General features: G+C 41.4%; 1 protein-coding gene across 3 annotated transcripts in view; it reads right to left on the reverse strand.

Annotated features, from left to right (window-relative positions):
- Positions 1-24,733, reverse strand: part of MME (membrane metalloendopeptidase) — a 98,832-nt gene extending 74,099 nt beyond the window's left edge. Inside the window, exons 1-3 of one of the 3 annotated variants that reach the window (XM_070406943.1) lie at positions 24,535-24,733; positions 20,010-20,179; positions 19,235-19,270 (exon numbers count right to left, since the gene is read on the reverse strand). In XM_070406943.1, coding sequence (XP_070263044.1) covers positions 19,235-19,270; positions 20,010-20,169 — 196 coding nt within the window. In that variant the 5' untranslated portion in view covers positions 20,170-20,179; positions 24,535-24,733. Of the gene's footprint in view, positions 1-19,234; positions 19,271-20,009; positions 20,180-20,484; positions 20,548-23,833; positions 23,925-24,534 lie in introns of those variants that run through there. The other 2 variants (XM_070406945.1, XM_070406944.1) reach the window with 2 other exon arrangements.
- Positions 24,734-25,563: the final 830 nt, after the last annotated feature.

Here is a 25,563-nt window from a genome sequence, read left to right on the forward strand (position 1 = left end):
AAGATTTTTTTTCCTTGTGGAGCATGAAAAGACTGAAACTTCTCATTACATTGCGACAAACATTTTTGAATACCCCTCTGTGTCCGACACTATTCCTAACTGAATGTACCATGGTGAACAAGCAGACATAATCCCTGCCCTCACAGAGCTTGCAGGTTTTCCTCTGAAACGAGGCTGTTTCTTTCATAACGCACCTGGCCGCCTAATGTAACGGCATTTAGAAGTGAAGGGTTGTTATACTCAGTTCACATTTTCAATTCCCAGTTGTCCCGTGTTCAGCTGGCTTGTAAAGATCCTATTTTATATGTAACCTAGAGGTAAGGAGCACCACAGTGGGCTTCTATAAGTGAGATTATGCTTGTATGTGTGAGTTGACCGGGAATTACAATGCGCGTGCTATGAATGAAGCAACCAGGGATGGAGGCACCTTAGATCAGGGGTCCTCAAACTACGGCCTGCGGGCCACATGCAAATACAAATATTGTATTTGTTCCCGTTTTGTTTTTTTACTTCAAAATAAGATATGTGCAGTGTGCATAGGAATTTGTTCATAGTTTTTTTTTAAACTATAGTCCGGCCCTCCAACGGTCTGAGGGACAGTGAACTGGCCCCCTGTTTAAAAAGTTTGAGGACCCCTGCCTTCGATGATGGTGGTTGACAAGTGGCAACACTTAGCTAAAGAGTGGCATCCAAGAGAAGGAGGGCATGGGATTCCTTAAAGGACAGCAAAAATGAGTCACTGAGAAGGGAGAAGCTCCGAGTGAACTGGAGATGGAAGGGGAAGGCCAGACTAGTGGAGAATTTAGTCCTAGAGAGCTGGAAATGTTTACCCGCGTAGGAGATCAGTTGACAATAATCCCTGCAACAGGAAAACAGTGGGAAAGAAAAAGACATCTAGAAACCGTTTCCTTGCTGACCTAGTTCTAGCTTAAGAGGGTCGAATTCTCAAGGTAAATTAAACTAAGGGAACAATTGACTTTTATGCTAGTGAAGGAGATGGATCAGACAGAAAAGGGCTAACCTTAAGAGCTTTGACAGAGAAACACAGAACAGAGAATCTGACTTACATAAATGGGACAAAGCCAGACTGAAAACACTCCTTTGCTGCAGTATTTGTGTACCAGGTGCCCTGACAAGTCACTTCTCTTTGATAACAATGGTTTTGTGATCTCAGAATTAGGAACTCGAGAGTAAGTCCAAAAGTAAATAAAATATTCATTCATTCAAGCAATATTTATTGACAGCTTGCTATGTGCCATGCACCCTGCTGGAACAGAATGATGAATAAGAGAGACAGTCAACACTTACATTATAGTGGGCAACCTAGACATTGGCCAGCTAGCCACAAGTGAGATGTGAGTTCTGTGTGCAGTGGGTAGGTGTGCTGGGAGTGAAGGAGGAATTAGCTAGGCAAAGGTGGAAAAGACAGGCAGCATTTCATTCATTCACTCTTCATTCATTCATTCAACAAATATTTGCCCGAGCTGTGTTCCAGGCAGAGAAGGTGGGTAATGGCCTTGACAAAGGTGGCAACCGAAAGAGGACAAGAGTGTAGAGTGGTTCTCTGTGAGTGTGAAGGAGGCCATCCTTAGAAGTAAGGATGCAGGATGGATAAAGGATGAAGGTCTATGTTCTCAAGGCTTTAGCACTTCAGGAGAAACCCTGCCTGTCTTTGGGGAAAGCAGACATGTGGGAGCCAATAGGCAGGGGTCTGGCCTTTGTCACCCCACCTGGTGAAGTAGAGGGATCTACCATGGGGAAGAGGACTTACTTTGCTGAGGATGAAGGAAAGAGCAAGCATTGCCCTAATCGGTTTGGATCAGTGGATAGAGCATTGGCCTGCGGACCGAAGGGACCCAGGTTCAATCCCAGTCAAGGGCACATGCCTGGGTTGCGGACTCGATCCAATGTGCAGGAGGCAGCCAATGATTCCCTCTCATCACTGATGTTACTATCTCTCTCTTCCTCTCCATTCCTCTCCCTTCCTCTCTGAAATCAATAAAAATATTTTTTTTAAAAGGGAAGAGCCAGCATATCCTAGAAGTCCTCATCATGGCCATCTCATGGGAACAGCTCTCCCTTTATTCTCAGCCTATCCTTAGGGCTGATCATGAAGTTCTAAATCACCACTTTAACAAGTAGCCTGTCAAGTCAACTTATGCTTTCATAAGCCCTAGCTTAGACTAGTTCTCCCCACGAATCTAGAGTTCTTGTGGATTGCACATGTTAAGCTGCTGCCAACCACTTCTATAACACTCACATATCATGTCGTCAATTGCATGACTATATGGTTAGGTGAGAGAAGGAGCCTTAGACCATCAACAATGCAATGAATTATTAGTATGAAATAAATCAAAGTATATTTCCAGTTTATTCATAGACTATAAAAGCAATGATAACTATAATCCTCCACCCAAAGCAAGGATTCTAATTCTAACACTTTGCACACTAACAGGTCCATAACGGACATTCCAAGATTCCTTCATTCTCAGTTCATCAAAATCTTCTTATAGTAAATTATCATCATCTTTAACTTAAAAACTTTAAAAACCACACATGCCCTATATCAGAATCTTAAAACATTTTAAAATATATTTTTATTGATTTCAGAGAGGAAGGGAGAGGAATACAGAGATAGAAACATCAATGATGAGAGAGAATCACTGACTGGCTGACTCCTACACACCCCCACCACTGGGATTGAGCCCGCAACCCGGGCATGTGCCCTGACCAGGAATGGAACCATGACCTTCTGGTTCAAGGGTCGACTCAACCACTGAGCCACACCAGCCAGGCAGAATCTTAAAATATTTTGATACTGGTTTCTTTTTCCTGTTGCTATACTTGAATTTTTAAAATAACTTGTATTGTTCCCTTAAAGTCAGATAGGAAATATCTGAAAAATGTTGAACTTTCTCACATAATTAGATTTTCTGGTGTTAAATAAAACAAGACCATTGATTCCTTTTTCCTAAGTTTTAAAAATTAATAGGTGTGGTGGCTGATGGTTGAGGGAAAAGCAGGATGCTTGGCTTTCACAAAATTAGTGAACTGTTCCTGTCTCCATATATAAAGAAACATTTTCTTCCATATGGAATGTTTGTCACTTACATAAACTGGGCTCAGGTAGGAGTAGTCTGCGGCAGTGCAATGAGACTGAATCTTACTTAAACAGATTACAAGGAATCAGAACAGAGTGCCCGCTAAGAACAAGGGAAAGAAGCTACACAGGATGAGGCCCAGCAGGCAATGTGTGGTGATCCAAGAAATTTCTTCAGGGTCTGGCCAAACGTGATGAGGTTAAGTGCTAAGTTGCATTTCAGTCCCAGAAGATGGAAGAAAAGCACAAGCTTGGTTTCCAGCACTAGGGAATGAGCCAGAAGTGCGATCCCAAGACACAGGCAGGAACCCACTTACTAGAGCTGAGGTCAAAAGCAGCTCAGAAGGCATGAAACTGACTGGGTGTGGAGCCAGAGCCACTGACCTTGGCCTTTGTGAGTGTCAGGGCCTGCGATGGGCTAATCCCGAAACAGGGGCCCTGCATGGAACTCAACCAGTTCATCAACTTCTCGAATCTTCCCACTTCTTTATCTTAATTGTATGACTATAGTTGAAATATATCTTGTAAAATTTCAAAGCACTTATTGCTACTATCTTATATTCTCCTTTAAAAGATTCGTATTTGCATGGATATGAGTTTAAGGGGACTGTCAAGGTTTCACTTGTGCCATTTCTTCTCAACACAGTGTCATATCCTTGCTACAGAATAGTATATACCAGTGATGGCGAACCTATGACACGCGTGTCAGAGGTGACATGGGAACTCATTTTTTTGGTTGATTTTCCTTTGTTAAATGGCATTTAAATATATAAAATATCAAAAATATAAGTCTTTGTTTTACTATGGTTGCAAATATCAAAAAATTTCTATATGTGACACGGCACCAGAGTTAAGTTAGGGTTTTTCAAAATGCTGACACGCCGAGCTCAAAAGGTTCGCCATCACTGGTATATACAGTGCTTTGAGAAATTTTGTTCTGCTAATGACCATTTTATATTGTTTCCTTTATTTGATTCACTCAAATATAATTAACCTATTTCTCTGAACAAACACAATTATTAATATTTTGCTTCTTGCCTTCTAAGTTAGTGATATCATTAATTGCTGTATACATGTACTTCGGGACAATGAATTCATTCTGGTTTGAGCCTGGCAGAAGTATCAAAAACATCCTAATTTTATTCAGCTAATTTAATTATACCAGAGAATTAAGCCAGTGGATTTAACAAAAGCTTTCTTTACTGGAAGTGTTTATAAGGAACTACTGGGTCCTGAAGCACATCTTAAAGCATAAGTTTTTAATTATCTGGGAGTTCTTTAAATAATTTCTTCGAAGCTCAAGAAAGCCTTCATTAACAAAAGAAACTACATAGAAGGTATGGCCTGGGCCACGCCACCATTTTATAGTTGGCTTGCTTGTTTTTGCCTTAAGCAATCAAGATCCACTGCTTGCTATTAGCTACCTCCTAACTTGACTTCAATTTGACTCCCCAATCATCTAGTTTGTGCTGTGAACCTCCCCCCCACAAACATTTACGCCACCACCCTTTTTAGCTTCACTACTACTAACAGATTCCTCTGGATTGAAGAGTTTTTAAAAAATACATTTTGATATCTGAAGTGTAACAATTCTGTTTGAGGTTTGTTTGTTTGTTTTAAATTTCTAAGGAAGATCTGGCCTCTAGGAAATGTTTAAGAAACATTTTGTCTCAAGAAAAAAAGTCATTGATTCACTTTTGAGTTTTTATCTAGGCTAGTAAAAAGATAAAACTGAATTCATTAGTAATTCTCATCCTATCAAATAAGGGCCACAATAACATGCCAGATAGGTGGGCCTCTGACATCTCCTCTTTGTTAAAAAAATAAAAATTTTTTTTATTACAATTGACAGTTAATTGGAATGTATTAGTTTCAGGTATACAGCATAGTGGTTAGACATTTATATTACTTACTAGAGGCCTAATGCATGAAGATTAGTGCAAGAATGGGCCTTCTTTCCCCTGGCTGCCAGCACCGCCTTCGCTTCAGCTGGAGCCACCTTTCTGCCTTTGTTCCGGCCGAGAGCCTCCCCACGCTGCCCAGAGGCCCAGAGCGGCTGGGGCGGTGTGGAACTTTGTTGGGTTAATTTGCATACTCACTCCTGATTGGCTGGTGGGCATCATTAAGGTACAGTCAATTTGCATCTTTCTCTTTTATTAGTATAGGTGAGGCCAATATCTCCTCTTGCTTGTTGCTTTTACCCACTTGAGTGATACAATTTCATATGACAACACATGAGTCCCAAACCCTAACCTATCTGAATTCTATATTCTGGAATCTTACTCTTGTCAGCAAACATTTACAACCATTCAGAAGAGTGTCTCCTGCAAACTTATCTCTCTGGAGAAGGAAAGAAAAGGGTTTGGGATGTGAAAGGAAAGAGAATTAGAAGAGCATTTCTGGTATTCCCTTGGGTAAGAAGTCGTGACTGTAATTAGTCCTAAACCAACTCACGGAATGCTCCCTCCAGCTCTCTGATTTAACTGCAACCCCTTCCCTGGAAGCTCTCTCTCCTAGCACTTCACAACATTGAAAGGCAAAACTAGCCTTCTATTATCACTCTCTGCAGTATCCAAATTATTACTCTCCACTCTGTTGATTTAGGCTTCCACCAATTGACCATCCCAGCTTCAACTATTTTATCTGTCATCTACTAACTTCCTAGACATTCATCTCTGTTTATTAAAGACTGATTTCTCGCTACCCATCTTCCGTTCCATGAAAGTTCTATCATCTTCCCAGCTAACATCCAGGACTATGTGGACAAAAAAAATATCTCTGCTATCTCTATATTAAGCATTTCTTACCTTTCTAAACTCTCAGGACTTTCACCTCCACTTCACATCCTTACATGCCTTTCCATGGTAATTCCTGATGTTATCACCCAGAGCAGTTCTACCCTTAAAATCTTCAACTTGAGTAACCTATGCTCCAACCATCCATAATCCTTAGAAGTTTTTTCATTTCTTTGTCCCTATACACCTGCTCTTCAACTTCACTGAGAATTCTCACCCTGTGCCCACTCTACTTGTCCTTTGCCTTATTTGTACTTTCTAGCCTACATCCTGTGATGCCATCATTTCAATCATCATCTCACTTAAGAATTTCATTCCCTTGCCTGTCTCAATGCTGTCAAGCTGCCTTCCTTTTCCCTTCCAACTCTAAGCTAAGATATTTAATAATGTATTTTATATATTTAGTGATTAATTTGTTTATTGTCTGTCTCATTTTTCATTGAAAGCTCCTTGTAAGTAGAGACAGTGTGTTGTTCATTTCTGCATCTGCAGCAACTAGAACAGTGCTCAATAAATATCTGTTGAAGATATTCGTGATGGCAGGAAAATCCCTTAACTGCATGGTTTAATACCATTTCAGGTTGTGGCCTTCAACTCCGACAGGTCATCAATTCTGTGTACAGCCTTTCTACATGGCCATGGTTAGCCTTCCCTTCCACTGCTCACACTGCCCCTTTTTAGCCTTCAATAATCTCCTACCTTCTTTCTCCCAGGGGCAGATTGTGCCTCTTACTTCACAGATGAGTAAGTGGATGATGAGTCATGTGGCTTCCTATCTTTCCCAGCCTTCAAATAGAGTTTTGCCTCCAAACCATCATTGCCTCTTTCCCCAGATAATAAAGGAAGAGGATGCCCTCCAGGTAATAGAGGAAGAGGATGCCCTCCTCTGTCTAAGTGCAGTCCTGTCATCTTTTCTCTGGATATATCTTCTCTTACATCCCCAGGAACAAGATCTACACATTGTCCCATCTTCCACCTGCATCTTCCACTTCTCCCTCTCTGCTTTCAATTCTTATCTTACTCAACCTCTCAGCTGCCATTTTATAGCACTTGACTGATTTTCCTTCTACTTCCCTGACTCCTCCTCTGAGTCTCTTTTGGAAATCTCCATTTCCTTCCAGGGAAATCTCAACCACACCATCTATATAGGCTGATGACCCCTGAATCCTTATCTCCAATCCTGACTTCCCTAAACTTCGACTTGTGTAAGACTTACCAGTATCTCCGATCTACATTGTCTCAAAAGAACTTTTCATGCACTGGCCCCAGCCTATCACCCAAACAGCTCTTCCTCTGTGTTCCCTGGCTCAGTGAATGGGAACACATCACCCAATTTCCCACACCAGAAACTTGAGTTATACTTTACTCACTTTTTTCTCACTAACTCATATATTTATGCAAACGCCCTGTCTTAAGAATTATACCTTTTAAATATTCTCAAATCCACCCATTCTCTTCACTCTGTTACCATTCAAATACAGGTAACCATGAGCTGTCATCCAGATAAGTGGGCAGCAGCCTAATACCCTGCCTGCAGCCCTTTTTTAGTTACAATTCTGATCAAGTCATGCTTCCTTCAAAAACCTTCCTTCTGTAACTTCCATTGGTATTAGTCAAAGGTTGAAACAATTTAACATGAACTACAAGACCCAACTCCTGCTTCTCTCTTGGGCCAATGCGCAACACCTCCCCTTCTCACTCCTTCTCACATCCTCATATTCACCCTCTCTGACTTAGCCCTGTAGCTACTCTTTCAGTTCCTCAATCTTGCTGAGCTCACCCTCGCACCTAGGACACAGAAATGTTATTCTTGGTATGGCTAAATCTTTGCCTCCGCTTCACCAGGTCTGAGATGGACAGCCGGTAAGCTTGAGAATGCTACACCTCTGCTTAAAATCCCTTAGCAGTGGTTCTCAACCTTCCTAATGCCGCGACCCTTTAATACAGTACCTCATGTTGTGGTGACCCCCAACCATAAAATTATTTTTGTTGCTACTTCATAACTGTAATTTTGCTACTGTTATGAATTGTAATGTAAATCACTGATATGCAGGATGTATTTTCATTGTTACAAATTGAACATAATTTAAGCATAGTGATTAATCACAAAACAATATGTAATTATATATGTATTTTCCAATGGTCTTAGGCGACCCCTGTGAAACCAAAGGGGTCACGACCCACAGGTTGAGAACCGCTGCCTTAGATGATCCCTGCAACATACTTATTCATTTTCTATGAACTTTAGGAGTTACAGCCCATGTAGCATATGACCTAGCCCCCCTTTACTTTTCCAGCATCATCTCTTACTAGCCTGGGGCATCCCACATTACAGTCCAGCCATCATGACCCACTAGCAGGTCCCAAACGCACTGAGCCTTCGCTTGCATCCTGCAGCCAGACAATGTACATGCTTTCCTCTGGTCTGGCAATCTCTGACTATCCTTCACTGCCGGAAGCCAGTCCATCCTTGCTGCTTGACACAGTCACTGCAGGAAAGAAACATCTGCACAGCATATGTTTCAAGGGATCTGGCATATATAGCATATTGTTCTTAATATGTTTGCTCTCCTTAGTGCCATGTGTTTTAACCAAGGTCACCTCTCTGAGAAAGGTTGTTTCCCCAGGTGGGGATTTTTCCCTGAGGTTAGGGAGGGGATACAACCCCTTAATTAAGTGTCAGGCGGGTAGTTAAGCTACATAATCTTTACTCCCTGGAATGGAGATAAGAAACGCCCTAACCTTTGTAATAGAAATTGACAGGATTAAAATCGGCTGGTATAAATACGGATGTAACAAGACAATAAACATCAGATCCTCATCAGTTCCTAACCAGAACTCCGACCAGAACTTTGGCTGGAGATCCTGGCTAGAGGTCCTGACTAGGCTGCTGATCAACTGAAGGCTGTCTTCGTGTCATTCCTTCTTTGCCGACTCCGTCCACACCTTTGGGGACCCCTGGACCCGCTGGGGTTGGACCCCAGCACTTCACAACCCAGTGGGCGACATTTCCTGTTGAGAATGCTTCCCTGGTGCCATTACAATCACTAGCTGCCCACTCCCATGACTGATCTAGTTCAGGTGTTTCTTCCTCAGAGTGCTGGTAGCACACGCTGTGTATCCCTGTCATAAGCACTTTGCGAAACCATAAGGTCATTTTGTTTATTGGTCTGCTATGCTGACCGGACTGTCACTTTCCTGAGGAGAAAGAGCGTCATCTAATTCCCAGTTTCTAGAAAAGTCCTCAACATTTAGAAGGTGCTTAATGTTTCTGGTTTAAAAAAAATTTAATGAATATATGAATAAATAATAAATGGGTGAGGGGAGACACTGTTCTGAAGCCCCTGTGAACACATTCATGCCCACATTGTACTGGGAACAACCTCAGGAGGACATTCCAGGTCCTGCCGCTTCATTATTAGCAGAATAACAGGCTCAGGAAGTACCTCACTCCGAGTTAGTTTTCCCCAAGTAGCACAATCTGAAACTGCACCTATAGAAGCAATTAGTTACCATATTCCCTCTGAAGAAAACGCAAATGTCCAGCTAATTCCTATATACCTTAATGCCAATTCATTTACTTCAATTGCTTTTTCTCCTAACACCTAACAAAGAACACTCTGCTGAATGATAGGAACTTCGTATGTCAGAGAGGAGAGAAGGTCTGGCATGGGTATATTTGAAAAGCTTCCCTAATTATCCTAACAAGCAGCCACCGTTGAAAATCACTGCACTTCAGCACTTCTTGAACTTTACTGTGCACACTAGCCTCCTGGGGGCTTTACTGAAAATTGCAGCTGCAGACTAAGTACAGCTTACGTGAGGCCTGAGAATTTGTATTTGCTGATACAGATGCTGCTGGTCGAGGGACCACACCTTGAACGGCAAAGATCTAGTTATTCTCCTCTTGCTGCAGGCCTCTGGCTTCCTTCTTTTTAAGGGTTAATCCATGGCTAGGAAAGGGGTAACAGCGAGGTTCTTTCAGGATGCACAGAGTAGTCACGTGTTCAAATCCAGGTGTGCCTTTTGACAGGTTTTGCTTGATAGGAAACATGTATCCACGTGCCCATTTCTCACTGTGCTCATTTTAACTGATTCACGGGCTACACTGTCACCCCCCTGTGCTAAGATCGAGCACAACGGTCAAGGAAAATGTTAATAAGAGAGATGATACAGTTTTACCTAAGAGTATAAAATGTACCACTCTCTCTTCTCTTCTCTCCCTCTTTTTGGCCACACCTTTCTCTTCAAAAATATACTGACTGTTTTTTTATTGTCACTAAATAGTTTTAAATAGTGCATTTGTAATGTTCATGAAAGAGCACTTTAAATGGAATATACCTGTGCATTTTATCTGTGGTGCAGGTCCCTGAAGGATGCGTAACATGCTGTGGGGCTGTCATTAGTCTTTGTTGTTTCTCTGTAAAATGAGACACTTTTAATTCCAATTTTGTAGATAAGGGAAATGAAATGTAGAAAGCTAAACTGACTTAATTAAGATCACCTACTAATAAACGCAGGATGTGGCCAAAACTGACATCTTAGCTCTCCCATGCTAAGTTGGCTTAGTGGAAAAAGAAGCAGTCATCTTTTAAAAGATTGTGCCTTAATTATTCATAATATTTGCATCTCTTTGAAATAAAGTTGACTATTTAACAGCCTTTCTCCTGCACATATCTATTGCTGGAATTTATCTATATTCTACTCATCTAATTATTAACTTAACATTGCTCTTAAAAGCATTCAAAGTGGCCTTCCAGGAATACATAAAGTAACTAATATACATTAGACGAGAAAGAAAAAGGACGGGAGTAATGCTAGTGAATCAAACATATACAAAGAGGTCCTATAATTATGGGTTAAAAACAAATTTGACTCTTGACTTAACCAGCAGTCAAGGTGAAAAGGGAAACATTTCACAGAGCCCACGTGAAAAACCAGACATTTTTCCAGAAGCAAGATTATTCCTGGTGACTGTTCTCCGGCAGACCCCGTAGTCTGACTTTGACTCAGAGATGGCTGGCCCACCGGGCGCCACTACCCCACATACAACTCTGACTTCTGAAAGCAAAACCCCAGGCATGCCAACAATGCTTCCAATCGCTAATTCTGAAATAATTTTAACTTGCTAGTTGATTTCCTACTTTCCGTAGATTTTTCAACAATAGATCACTAATACACTCACTCAATTTGAGAAGCTTAGGTTATTTAGCAAAGATTTGGAAGACACTTAAAAATACACATACTCATTTTGAATTAAAAAATGGGAATCACTGGACAACATTTAACAGCAAGCATAAGATCAAAATAAGATAATTACTTATAAATGGACATTAGAGATGGAAAAGGGGATGAAAGCTATTTTTAACCGTCTTACTGAGTTATAATTTGCATACCATAAATTAACCCAATTATGTTTAATATAACCATACAGTTGTGTAACCATCAGTATAATCCAATTTTAGAATACTTCCATCACCCCAGAACGTTCCCTGGTGTCCATTTGCAGCGATAAATGCTCCACCCCCAGCCCTAAACAATAGCTATTTTGCTTTCGGCCTCTACAACTTTGCCTTTTCTGGAAATTTTCATATAAATAGAATTACATAATATGCATTCTTCTGTGTCTGGCTTATTTCACTGAACATGTTTTTCAGGTTTATCCACATTATTGCATGTGCCATAGTTTATTCCCTTTTACTGTTGTGTAGTATTCCTCTTTGTAGTTGTACCACATTTTGGTACTCACCTGTTGACAGACATCAGAGTTTTTCTATGCTTTGACCATTATAAATAATACTGTAATGGACAACGATATAACATCATTGTAAGGACATGTGTTTTCATTTCTTTTAGGTAAATACTTAGGAGTGGAATTGCTGGGTTGTATGGAAAGCATCTGTTTAATTTTCATTAAAAAAAATTGTCAAACCCTTTTCCAAAATGGTTTTTACACTTTGAGCTGGGATGCAGTAAAATATTTTACATTCCACCAGCAATATATGATGGTTCCAGTTTCCCCACATCCTTATTGACACTTGCTATTCTCTATCTTCTTTGTGATGGTCCTTCCGATGGGTATGAGGTTAGAGGGTTTGGAACAGAAATAATTTATTCAGTTTTCAGTCAGTCAGAAATAGGATCAACATTTACCCACTCTCCCTACCTCACCCCTGCTCCCTGTATCTCCTTTTCTGAATAGTCTCAGAAATAAAATTTTGTAGAATTTTAAGGCTGTGTAACTTTCTTCCCCTTCTGATCTTTTTAATTCCCTGTTTTTCAATTTCTCTTTTAAAAAATCTAAAACATGCCATCAACTTGAGCTTCATATTATATTAAGGGCTTACTGAAAAGCACCTTGGATTTGGTGGTGATCAGGACAAAACAAGACCCTTCAACTACAGGGGACCTTCCCATATCTTTCCCTCTAAAATCTGCAGTCCTGCCAGTAAACTTTGGTTTATATCCACTCCCCTTGAAACACAGGTAATCTCTGCAGCTGTAAAACAAACCTTTGGATTCAAAATACGCTTACAAGGTATTGCTAATTTTCTTTCCCTTTAACCACTTAATTCAACTTATCTCTTTTCCATTCCTTGACCATGAATTTAAAAAATGATGGTCTACTACTGCTTTAAAAGTACCCAGAAGGTAAGAAAAATATGTTATATGTGTGTGTGTATTTATCATATAATTGGGCCTCTTACTTGGAAAGAATTTGATTGACAGATGCTAATTTCAACTGGAGAATATTTAAAGTAAATATTGCTACATAACTGTCAGAAGATGGTGTCAGGGAAGCCGCCCAAAGCAAATTGCCACATTCCACTTATAAATTAACAGAAGTGCGCTTCAGCCTTTCCACTAAGATACCTGCTGCCTTCTTATTGCCTGAAGGATATTTTTCAAACTTAATTGTGTAATAAAGTAACCCCATCTCCTACTGTGAAAGGTTGTAACTCCTCTGGCAACTCTCGGGAGTCCCCCTGCAATACTTATCTAATTGTGCCAGTTTTCTTTACATGGGCGTTTGTGGTATTAATAGGCAAGCAAGGGGAGACCGTGGCCCACAGAAAGGCAGAGATCCCCTGTTGCTGTCGAGAAAAGGCCAGTTGGTGCCAAGATACTCCGCCTAGGGGATGACCAGGATCTGGCCCTTACAGAAATGACCAGATATTTGGAAGTTTCTTTACTTTAAAGATCATAGCTCAAGCCACACAAAAGTGATAATAAGTCACATTTGAATATATTCATCATGCTGCATGCATCTTTCAGGTGAACATAATGCCTCCTTGCCTTGTATTAATAATTTAAGTACTGCACAGCTAGTGTGGTTCAGTGGTTGAGCATCAACCTATGAACCAGGAGGTCACAGTTCAATTCCCAGTCACGGCACATGCCCGGGTTGTGAGCTCGATCCCCGGTAGGAGGCATGCAGGAGGCAGTTTAATAATTCCCTCTCATCGTTTTTCTATCTCTCTCTCTCTCTCTCTCTCTCTCCCTTCCTCTCTGAAATCAATAAAAAAAATATTTTAAAAAATAATAATAATTAAAGTACTCATCAAAAGTTTGCTTGCTAGTAGAGGATTAAAGGAAATGGATAGTTCTGAGAGTTTTCCAGTCTTGATGCTCCATGAGCCTGTCTCTCGGCGTACAACCTGCACAACTCTACAGGTGGCCTGGTTCTCTCTTGCGAACTGCATTGCTCAGGTATCTTGGCTTCTTTATCCTGGAGATTCTAGGACCACACTGCTAATATCTGCTTCTTTAGACCCCTCCATTCCTTGTTCTATCTGATGTACAAAAATCACCGATGAAGCTGCGCATTGTCTTCAGTAAAGGAGTTGGTTTCCGGGTCTAAGAGATATTCTCCTTCTAGGACTGGATTTAAATATTCATCTTACATCTCTTAGCAGGAGCATTAGCAATCTGCTCTCATCAACTGAAGGCACAGGCATAAAGTATTAAAGGTTTGGCAGATTCTAGTCTCCTTTGAGGCATCATGGAGAAGGGGTCATGAATATAGGCTCTAGAGTCAGGCTGTCTCCTGGGCTGGGATCCTAACCCAAGTTTTTTCATCTGCAAACAGAATGGATAATGCAACCTGCCTCACAGGGTCATTATGAGGATCAAATGTGTTAATACGTGTTAACTGCCTACAATAGAACAGACACATAAACATGCAGTAAGTGTTAGCTATGACTCTTCTATTTCATTATCTTCTATTTTTATTTTATTATGCTCTATTATTCTGTTATTATTGTCCTGCATTCTATTATTATAGTCCTCTATGGATCTATTTAACATTTCTTCCTTATATTTGTTTATTATATAATTCACTTTAGTAATAGAACACAGTTTGGTAAAAAAAACAAACAAAACACTGTGCATGGGGAGGTCTGTGTTTTAATTCTTCAAAGATAGTCTTTACATATATAAATTGATTTCACAGAGGAAGGGAGAAGCAGACATAGAAACATCAATGATGGGTGAGAATCATTAATCAGCCACCTCCTGCATGTCCCCCACTAGGGATCAAGCCACAACCCAGGCATGTGCCCTGACTGGGAATCAAATAGTTTCCTCTGGTTCATGGGTCGACGCTCAACCACTGGGCAACACATGCCGGACAAGACAGTCTTAAAATCAAGGAACTATGGAAGGAGTATTGTTAGTTCTCTATGGCCGCTATAACAAATTACCATAAAATTAGTGGCTTAAAACAGCACAAGTGTATTATCTTATAGTTCTGAAGATCAGAAGTCTCAAAAGGGTAGGCGGGGCCACATTTTTTCCGGATGCTCTAGGGAGAACCATTCCTTTCCCTTTTAGCTTCTAGAGCAGCGGTTCTCAACCTGTGGGTTGCGACCCCTTTGGGGGTCAAACGACCCTTTCACAGGGGTCGTCTAAGACCATCGGAAAACACATATATAATTACATATTTTTTGTGATTAATCACTATGCTTTAATTATGTTCAATTTGTAACAATGAAATTGGGGGTCACCACAACATGAGGAACTGTATTAAAGGGTTGTGGCATTAGGAAGGTTGAGAACCACTGCTCTAGAGGCTACATATATTCCTTGGCTTGTGGCCATGTCACTGAAGCCTCTACTTCTGTTATCACATCTCTTTCTCTGATTCTGACTCTCCTGCTCCCTTATGCCTTATAGGAACTCTGTTACTACACTACTCCATCCAGATAATTCTGGATAATCTCCCAATTTCAAGATCTTTAACTCAGTCGCATCTGCAAAGTGCCCTTTGCCATATGAGGTAACCTGTTCACAGGATCCAGGGATAGGAAGTGGACACCCTTGGAGGCATTATTCTGCTTACCACCAAGGGAAAAGCACTGGCTGAACTCCTGATTTCACTTAAGCCAGCAGTGTCCAACCCGAGGTGATTATGCTGCTCAGGAGATACCAGTATTTGGCAGTGTCTGGAGACATTTTTGGTAGTCATAACTGGGGCAGGGGGGTTGTTACTGGGCATCTAGTAGGTAGAATCCAGGGAAACTGCTGAACATCATACGATGTGCAGGACTGCAGCCTCCTCCCAACGAAGACTTATCCAGCCTAAAAGGTCAACAGTGATGAAGCTGAGAACCCATGACTGAAAGCATGTGATTCCTGGAAATCTCCTGCGTTTGCTAAGGTTGCCACACAATGGGAGCATTGCAGGACTTAGATTTATACAGAGATGTTTGAGGAATCACATACAAGCTCTATAACTCCATGTTTTTGACAATCTTATATGGTAAATAGGAGATGAATAACATGACTCATACTTTAATAGTAGGGTTTTAAGCACTGCCCTAACTTGTTATTTGTTGAGTAGTTTGTTTTATTTTAGGTCTGGCGTAATCTTTCACACTGCTGCATTTCATATATAGACAAGTTCATTTCAAGTGTTTATTATAAACATCATTTTTATGGATATTATGAATATTTAAACTCATAGATGCTTAGATTGAAGTACCTAACACCAAACAGATTTCAAGGTGACCCACAGCTTTCTGCAACATTTTATTTTTGCCTTACTATGGCCCCTCGACCTCATAGGATCAAAGAGAGAAGGACACTTACATGGTATCCCTTCCACTGGGAGAAAGATTTTAACTTAGAATCACTTATATGTAAGCATCTTGGCTTACGTTTTCAATACTTAATTTTTCAATTCTCAAGAATTTCTGTGCTTTGGTTTGAATTTTCCCTGCCCTTTAAAATAACTTATAGGATTGCTAGTAGAGGACTTTATATGTTTTCTACATTTTTTCCATCTTCCTTTTCTTTTCCATCCTTCTCCACTCTTCTCATTCTCTCCCTTTCTTTATTACTTTCATTCTGTTCAAAAGTTCCCCAACTGTTCTTAATTTGCAGCAACTTCAAAATGCAACGGTTGTATAATCAATGGCAGAAAAGACTTCTTAACCAGAAAAGGACTGTGTGTGTGTGCATGGGTGTGAAAATGTTATCCATAAGGGTGAATTTGAACTTCATTTTTTTCACCCAGGAACAATAATAACTATGAATATGAAAGTATTCTAACAGATTGTGAACCAAGAGAGCAGAATGAAAAAACATACAAAGCAACCTTGTTTACCACTGAAGCTATTTCTATTGTGTACATTTCTCTGCCAAGATACAGTTCTACAAAGCGTTTTACATTTGGTATGATTTCTAAGCTACAATGACATGACACAGGTTAAACACATTTTAATGAGTTGAAACTTGCCAAACAGTATTTGACAAACCAAAGCCATTCCCCTAAACATTAAGTCACACCTAAGATTCCAGATTTCCAATATCACATTGCTCATTGGGGTAGGTACCACGAGAGGAAACTGCTGGGATCTCTGTCTACCTACTAGTCAAAGGATGCAGTTTCTTCAAAAACCAAATGCAAGGAGAAAATAGAGAGAGAGAGAGAGAGAAAAGAGTGAGAGGGAGAAGAGAAGAGAATGTGTGAAAGAGACTTAAGAGACATGCCAAGTGTATTAAAGACTGAGAAACTTGGAGCTGATTAGAGGTCAATGCCTAAGTGCAAGTTTCTCAAAACCGGATGGTGTGAGCATATAACAGGGCAGCTGGTAGAGGGAAAGGAGGGGGAGGATTTGGGGAGAGAACAAATGGTAACTTTGACAACTTGGGCACATATCAGCTCTGGCACAGGGACCCTGGATATCTCCCAGCCAAAGCACCTGTACAACCGTTTCCCTGGGGAAGAAAGGAACTTGTTTTATTTCTAGGAAAGCCCATGGACAGCAAATGACTGCTATCCCAGTCAGGTCTCCCTCAAGCTGCCCACATCATGTCTCGGGTGTAGGTACAGCTAGTGCACTAAGACCCAGAGCTAAATAAATAAATAATCAAAAAGCAATACAGCAATGCAAAGGAGCACATACTCGGGGTATTAGACTATCACCTTTAATCCCAAGATATTTTTCCATTATTATTTTGCAAAGGTCAGTGAATAACAGAAACCCAGATAAGAATATCCACCAACAAATGGTTAAAAATCACTTGGAACACATTATTCCTTGGAAAGAAGTTTAGGATCTCTTGTCAAAGGACAATAATATGTTATTTATATCCAGGGTGCTATGTCCAGCTACCCCTTTCTTCTCCTGGTCAAGATGCTCTTCTTTTTTTCACCACACTGTAATGCACGTGACTTCTGCAGCTCCTCAAACTTCTCTGAGTTTTCTTTTTCTTCTACTTTAGTTTTTCTTTAATCCTCACCAGAGGAGAGAGGATATTTTTTCCATTGATTTTTTAAAAAATATGTCATTATAGGTTTTTTAAAGAGAGGAAGGGAGAGGAATAGATAGAAACATCGATGAGAGAGAAACATCGATCAGCTGCCTCCTGCACGGTGGGGGGCTGAGCCCACAACCAGGGCATGTGCCCTAGCTGAGAATCGACCTCTTGGTTCATGGGTCGATGCTCAACCACTGAGCCACACTAGTTGGGCCTTATTTCCACTGAGTTTTAGGGAGAGTGAAAGGAAGAGAGAAAAGAGAGAGGGAGAGAGAGAGAGAGAGAGAGAGAGAGAGAGAGAGATCAGAGAGAGAAACACGGATGTAAGAGAGACACATCAATTGGTTGCCTCCCAAATGCACCAAACTCAAGACCCGCTGGTACCTAGGCTGACACTCTAACCACTGAGCCACCATCTAGGACCTTCTACTCTAATTTGATGTCCAATGTCCTCTTAAGTTCAGCTATTACACCTCTTCTCTTCTACTTTTGGGAACTCAAATACTCCTAAGGCTTGGTTATTGCCCCTGGGCTGACACATCCTAATCCATCCCATGAAAGGCTCTCTAACCCTCCATCTCTGCCTTCCTGCTGTCTCTCCCACTTGGATGTTACCCCAGCTTAGACTCAACTTGTCCAAATCCGTATTCATCACATCTCTCCCTAAAACAAACTTACCTCCTAACTTCTCTACTTCTGTGTGAACTGACACCATTTTCCTGAGTCCCTTAGGTTTTAAAACTGGCATCATTTCCAAATTATTCATATCCTTCATTTAGCAAGTCAGTTCTATCAAGTCAGCCAATTCTCTCTTCACGCTGTCCCTTAACTGTCTCATCCACCACAGGCCGACCTCCCCAATCACACCTGAATTACAGCAACAGCTCCTACGGCCCACCCACCCTTCCTGGATTATTACTTCTCACTTAATCCACCAGCCTAGCATTCCCAGAATCACCTTTCAACATTTGCCTTACCGAGTGACCTGTTCAGGAAAATATTCATTTCTCTGTTATCACAACATCAAGACTAAACACAGATTTTCCAAGCTCTCAGCAACATGCCCCTATCTTTCGTGTCTACTTTTTCACTGCTTCTCAACAATATGATTTACTCCTGCTGTTCTTTCTCCTTATTGGGAACTCCCTCTTCTGTATCTCCACTTCCAAATCCTGACCCTGCTTCAAGGCCCCTCCTAAATGTTAACTTCTCCATGTAGCTTAAATGACTCATGTCACCCCCTTCTTCCTTCTTGCCCCTCACATGACTTGCATGCTCACCATTTTATACATGCTGATTTTCTTTCTGCAACTACATGGCAAGCTCCATAAAGCTAGCACTATAGTTAGTTTTCTACTGCTCTACCATACACTCCAGGGCTGAAAAGAGTGAGGTCTTTTTAGAATAAACAAGTTAATTAATCTACTATTTAAATACATTTTTTACTATAAATAATTGATCTATAAATAAATGAATAAAATCATAAAGCAAATGTAGAGATATAGCTATTAGCATTTGATTTTTAAATGTGATTCATTAATTATAAAACTATTAAATTTAAAAGCCATCTTCTTACCTGATTTTATGCAGTCTGATGTCTTGCAAATACCATCTAGAAAAAGTAGGGTATATACATAAATATTAGTAATTACATTTTCTAATTTTTCCCTATCTTTTGTTCTTCTAAAAATTGCCAATTAAATGGTCAATTCTGTAAAGCAAGAACTAAACCTAGTATTACATGTCATTGTTAGTAGTTAGAAAGACATAGAGGAATAAAGTGGGAAAATCCTAAATTTGAAATTTTCATTGTGAATAAAAATGTATGTATTACATCATCTCTACCCACTAAGCTCTAGGTGTTTTAAATTGAAATAATCAGTTGTCTTAGTCCAGTAATCATGGTGGGGTTTTCATTCTGTTTTCGGCATTAAGAAACCAATCTTTTCTAATCCTTATTGTAAAACACTTCTAAGACTCAAATGAGACCTCTTAAATTCCTGTGAAGCCCTTTAGAATTTCAATGACACAACAATACTGACTAATTGAAGCTGACCACAAAATTGTGTATACTTTAATCAAATAAAATTATACATTAGAACCCTCATAAAGTAAGCATGAGTGCATTAAATATACTTGGCAATTAATAATTTAGCTCAAACATAAAAGACACTGTACTTTAGTCAGTTAATTGTTTTGACATATTGATATTGCATTTTGTAACGGAATCTTTATAGCATTATCTTTCATTTAATTGTCTTTCTCCTTAACACCCTGGGAGATGGGAGACGTGTGAGATGAAGAGTCCACCCTCCTCTGCATTTGTGTGTACAGGTGTGGGAGCAGCTCACCGTCATAGGTTGCATAGAGGGCTATCATGGTCACAGCGATGATGGTGAGGAGCAGGACAAGGACGGAGAGATTGATCTCCAAGGAGGTCCATCGCTGTTTCTTCTTTGGCTTTGGGGTGTTGATATCAGTTATATCCATCTGACTTTCTGATCTGCCCATCACCTAAAATCTGCAAAAAGTTATGAAATAAGTTTTAAATACCAATAACCAATGAATAAAAAGATAAAAAGAAGAGGAACTATATATACAACATTCCAAATGCTAAATGTGGCTGAATAAAAGTAAAGGTTAATTTATTTTAAATGAGAAATACAACTTTTAGGTTGAAAGTCAAAATTTTGATTCTGACAGTGAAGAATATAGAGGCAGAGGAATTGGATAGGTCCCTGTCACCACCTTTTGGTTCTTTTTTAAATAGAAATATTCACAGAAGATCCAAGCAAAAGTAGACAAGAGACTCAGTTAAATACTTACATAGGATTCCTTCAGCAGTTCCTAACCAAATAATTACTGTACCGTCATCAAGGAGAGTTTTAAACCAACCACCCTTCTGAACTTTGGACAATGTCAAAGGTGAATTTTATATCTTGTTCCAGTGGCTCCCTTTATACGCTTGGAAATCAATGACTAACGTTTTGAGGTTTTGACTAAGCAGTAATTTAAAATAGGAGTACAGATAAAAACAAACAAACAAAAAGAAATAAACACCTGTGATAGTTTATACTTTTAGTCTTAAAAACAACTTTTGACTTTCCAGTTCAAAATTATGAGTACTGCTGATATGGGTATCTGTTAACTGGTTAGACAGCATTCTGAAAAGGTCAGTCATTGGACCAAAAGTCAGTGGTTTACCTCCACGAATGAAAGATATTAACCATAATCTCTTTGTGTAGCTGAAGAACAAAAATATGATTTAAAAAAATCTACCTTGTATGTCAGGGTAACAAGGGTTAAGATGCTTATTTAACTTGTATTTAAATTAATATTTCTACCATTAATAGCTGACATTTACTGAGAACTTTCCATGTGTCAGTCATAGTTCTTCATGCTTTATGTATACTAATTCATTTAATCTTTTAAGGTGGATATTAATATTCTAATCCTATATCTTAGGAAACCGAGGCATAGAAAGATCAGGTAATTAGCCTAAGGCTACATAACTAGTAAATGTTCTTTATAAAAAACACACACACACATTTGGTCACTGTTTGACATAAAATTTTATCATCTTGCAATAAAAGCTACATTAAATCATACTGCATAAGCTTGGGGGGGGGGGGGGCGCGGATTTAAGGAATATAAGCCTAAAAATCAAATGTCATTATGGTTCTTTTAGAAGCCAATTGATTGCCTATGGGCCATCTACCAAAGCCCAGACAACTTCAATTTTCCTGCAGGGTTGTAGAAAAGAGCCCTGTAAACTAACAGATTAGCTTTTTATAGCTTGATACAAATTAAGCATATAATTTAGTTCCTAGATGAAGCCACTGCTCAGAATTGCTGTTATAGTTAAAGATCTCTGTTAAACACACACAATTCCCTGAGGGTGTGTTTTGTGAAAATTGAGGCACAGGGTAAAGTAGAAACAGAGTCTACATTGGAAGCGCGGCCTGGGAGATCCAGCAAATTACTAGAAATTTAATCTCTCTGGTGAATTATTAATAAGTGAACCACAACTGGACTTTAAAGTTCTGGATACAAAGTCTTAAGCATGCTTACATGAGGCTATAACCAAGGACAGACTTTCAAATAAAAATATTTTATTAGACCATGAAAACCATGTCTGCTCAATAAAAGTGGGATGTAATGTACCTGAATGTTAAAATGTCTTCCTTAATGGTTATGCAACTCATGCTGGCTTAGGCTCGCACAGCCCCTGGGGTTATGATATGGAATTGCATTGATTGTGGTCCTCACAGTTTTAATAGGGGTGGTTGGGGATGGGGGGTGGGGGGATATGGGAACACATTTAACACTTGGACACCATACACAGAGATAAACAATAAAAAAATAATGTTGCCAGTTCTCCCAGAAGGAGTCAAGACTGACCTAGAGAACATCTGAACATTAATCACTTTGCACAAATATTTCCCTTTCTTGAGTATTTCTCCCCCTGCTCTAATACCTCAGAAGATAATCTAAAGAAACATTGTCCTGGTGTCACAGGACCCACTTCTGTCTCTAGTTCTTTCTTTGAAACGACCATCAGTTTCTCCAGTAAAACTCAGTGCCAAGAACCACGGCAGCCATGGGGTTAAATTAAAGGTGCTCTTTAGCACCACCAGGCTTCTGCAGGAAAACTTCTGGGATCTTAATGCACCTAAGGTGGCAGAAATGGTTGTAGGGGGCAGTGACCAAAGAAGGTTAGTCCTGTTGCCTATGTCAAAAGAATATCAGCTTTGTACCACTTGCAAACTCTCCATCTTCTGGTAAGCCCTCTGCAAATTTCAGTTTTTGTTCCTCAGTAGCACTTTTTACCATCACTGAGCAAAAGCAGAAGTGATGCAAGTTGAACTTCCTAATTAATTAACTTTCGCATTCATTTCCAGATAGTTCTGGTGGAGTCAATATCTTCTTTTAAGGTAATAGGGGTCAGAATCTTGAACCTTAGGATGAAAGATACCATCAATTCCCAGTATCCAGCTCAACCACACCCAACATCATTTGAGAGTTTGGAAAGGAGAGCAATTACACAAAGGAATAAAGTTGATACTTGTAAGTCCCCAAATAAAGCAAACTATGCCAAAACATATTTCACCTTAACTGCAGATGTTAGCAAGTTTAAACAGGAAGGAGAGACTAGATAATTTAAGAATTCTAACCCAAAAGAACGCTGAATGAAAGCAGCTTGACAACATCACCCAAAGAATAAATGATTATTTTGCTTAAGTAGAAACTGAATTGCAAGCAATATAAAGCCGCAGTGCTTATACCAGTGGAGAATACACACCACTTTATCACATAGTCAACTCCAAGAACTTAGCGCATACTTGGTTTGTTAAGAGGAAGTCTAGTATAAACCTAAGCAATTTTCATCTTCACAACACATTACAACATTTACAGTTCAGCAAGGGCCTGAGGGTACACTCTGCAATTACAGTGTGTATGATGGAAACTGAGGCACAGCAAGCCGGAGAAACAGGTTCCAGATTTAGATGGTAGCTTCAGAAGCCGAGGAGGCAGGTACTTCAACAGAAATCATCTCCTTATTTTCCTGGGACATTCATTTGTAGGTGTCCGCCCGGCCCAGAATACGGAGCTCTGGATATAAAGTCCCAACCACATTACTCCCCTAGCCGTACAACGAAAGTCACTGCATGGAGCCCAAGACACTGTCCCAGCAGTTGTTTTGGAGCGCGGGGACCCAGCCAATCATGCAACCGAGTGAAGAAGGCGCAGGCCTTCACAGCTGACTTGCGGTTGAGGAGTTCCCAAATACTGACACTGTAGGCCGGGTACTACTTTTCGGTTTAACAAAATTACCATTTGCATCAGATGTGGGAAGGTACGGACCGAGTGGCTAAAGAGGACTGTTCGATTGCAATCTCCCTGATTTTCCAGTAATACAAATAGATTGCGATCGGTTGAGTCAGGAAACTTTCATTTACAAAAAAACTGCCCCCTCCAACCCCCACACCCCTGCCAACTAACCCTCGTGTGATTAAGTACCCCCATCGCATAAATTACATAAGAGGAAACTCCGATTCTAAAGCAAGGTGAAGAGGTGAGAAAATGAACAGCTCTTCAGGTCAGGAAAAGTCAAAATAGAAAAGTGAGTTAGAAATGAGGAGACTAGCCGACAGAAATCAAAATGAAAACAAACCTTGCTTTAAAAAAAAAAAAAAATCAAAAAAAAAATCTGTGCACAGCGGAATGGCAAATTCCCAGCCCCCAGATCTCGGCAACCGCTCCTAACTCCCCCTGGCAGCGGCTGCAGGCATCTCTGAAATGAACCTCCCGAGTCGACCTAACTGCACTTCAGACCCCTCCTCCAGGTCACCTCCCGGCCCCTCTCCCTCCCTCCCTCTCCAGGTCCCGGTGCGGCTCCTTCCCGGGCACGCCTCCCTCGTCCACCGCCGCGGGGTCCGGGGCACGGGGGTCGCGCCGGACTCGAGCCGCGGACCCTGCTCCGCGCGCCTCGCGGGCAGCGGCTCCCCCCGGCCGGCTGAGCCCTCCCCGCGCCCGTCCCACGGCTCCCACCACCCCGGGCTCTCGCGCCCTTCGGACCCTTCTCCCAGGTGCCAGCTCGCTCTCCCGGGACTCACCGGTGCGATTCGGGAGAAGTTGGAGGCGGCTGAGCAGACGCATCCCGACCAATGAGCGCGCGGGGCCGGGAGCCCTGCCGAGCGCCGGGCAGTCCGCGCGTCCACCCGGGCGCGCCACGAGCGGCGCGGGGCTCGGGGCGGCGGGCGGCGGCGCCGAGCCGAGGCCGGACTCCGGGGAGGTGACGGGCCCCGCCTCGGCCCGGGCCCGGGGCGCCGGGGTCCCCGCGCATCCCTCGGACCCGCACCCGGACAGACTCACCGTGGCCTCTCAGCAGATCCCGCGCTGGGAGTTGGGCGGCTGCTCCCGCCGGCGCTGGGTCAAGCTTCGCCACTTGCTCATCTCCGCGCCCCGCGCGTCTCGGCGCTCTCACCCCCCTCCCGCGCCTTGCCGCTGCAGGACCAGCGAGAGGAGCAGTTCCCTGGGTGACCTGAAGGTTTCCGTTAGGTCTCCCCAATTCTGTCACATCATGCGTGGAGGCCGGTGTGTGTGTGTGTGTGTGTGTGTGTGTGTGTATACCCGCGTGCCCCACCCCCGGCCGGTGCCCCACCTCACCCTTCCCAAAAGAGCTTTGTCAAACATTCTTGGAATTGCTTAGCTTGGGGCAATCAAGAAAACAATACATCGCCTCTGATATTCTGTTAAGTGCTGATGAAGGTTCTATGTCTAAAGGATCTTCTCTTTTTTTCTCACATTCTTGTTTTGCTCTTTCTTTTTATTTTTTTAAATATATGTTTTATTGATTTTTTTACAGAGAAGAAGGGAGAGGGATAGAGAGTTAGAAACATCGATGAGAGAGAAACATCGATCAGCTGCCTCCTGCACTCTGCCCACTGGGGATGTGCCCGAAACCAAGGTACATGCCCTTGACCAGAATCGAACCTGGGACCTTTGAGTCAGCAGGCTGACGCTCCATCCACTGAGCCAAACTGGTTAGGGCTGTTTTGCTCTTTCTTGCTCATTTTCCTCCCTTCAATCCAAGTTTACTTGCTTCCTCATTTTCCTTTATTTTCTCGCCCTCCTTCCGTCGTGTTCTTATTTTCTTTGCCCCTCTTTCCCCTTCTCTTCTGCCTCCCCTCTTCCTCCCCCACCCCCCATTTTGCTTTTCCAGTCTTCTGTCTTTCTTCCCTTTCTTTTTCTTGGGCAGATCAATATTATGTCAAGAGCTACATTCCCTACTGAAACTCACCACTCCCACCTCCTGACTCTAGGGAATCTAGAAATGAGCGTACCTGAGGGCTTGGGGATGGAGAGTGAGAGAGTCAGGGAAAAATAAGCTAATGTGTGTCT

This window comes from Myotis yumanensis, unplaced genomic scaffold (genome assembly GCF_028538775.1).
Source record: "Myotis yumanensis isolate MYYU_CA2020_CCGP unplaced genomic scaffold, mMyoYum1.0.hap1 SCAF_2, whole genome shotgun sequence".
Taxonomy (NCBI): domain Eukaryota; kingdom Metazoa; phylum Chordata; class Mammalia; order Chiroptera; family Vespertilionidae; genus Myotis; species Myotis yumanensis.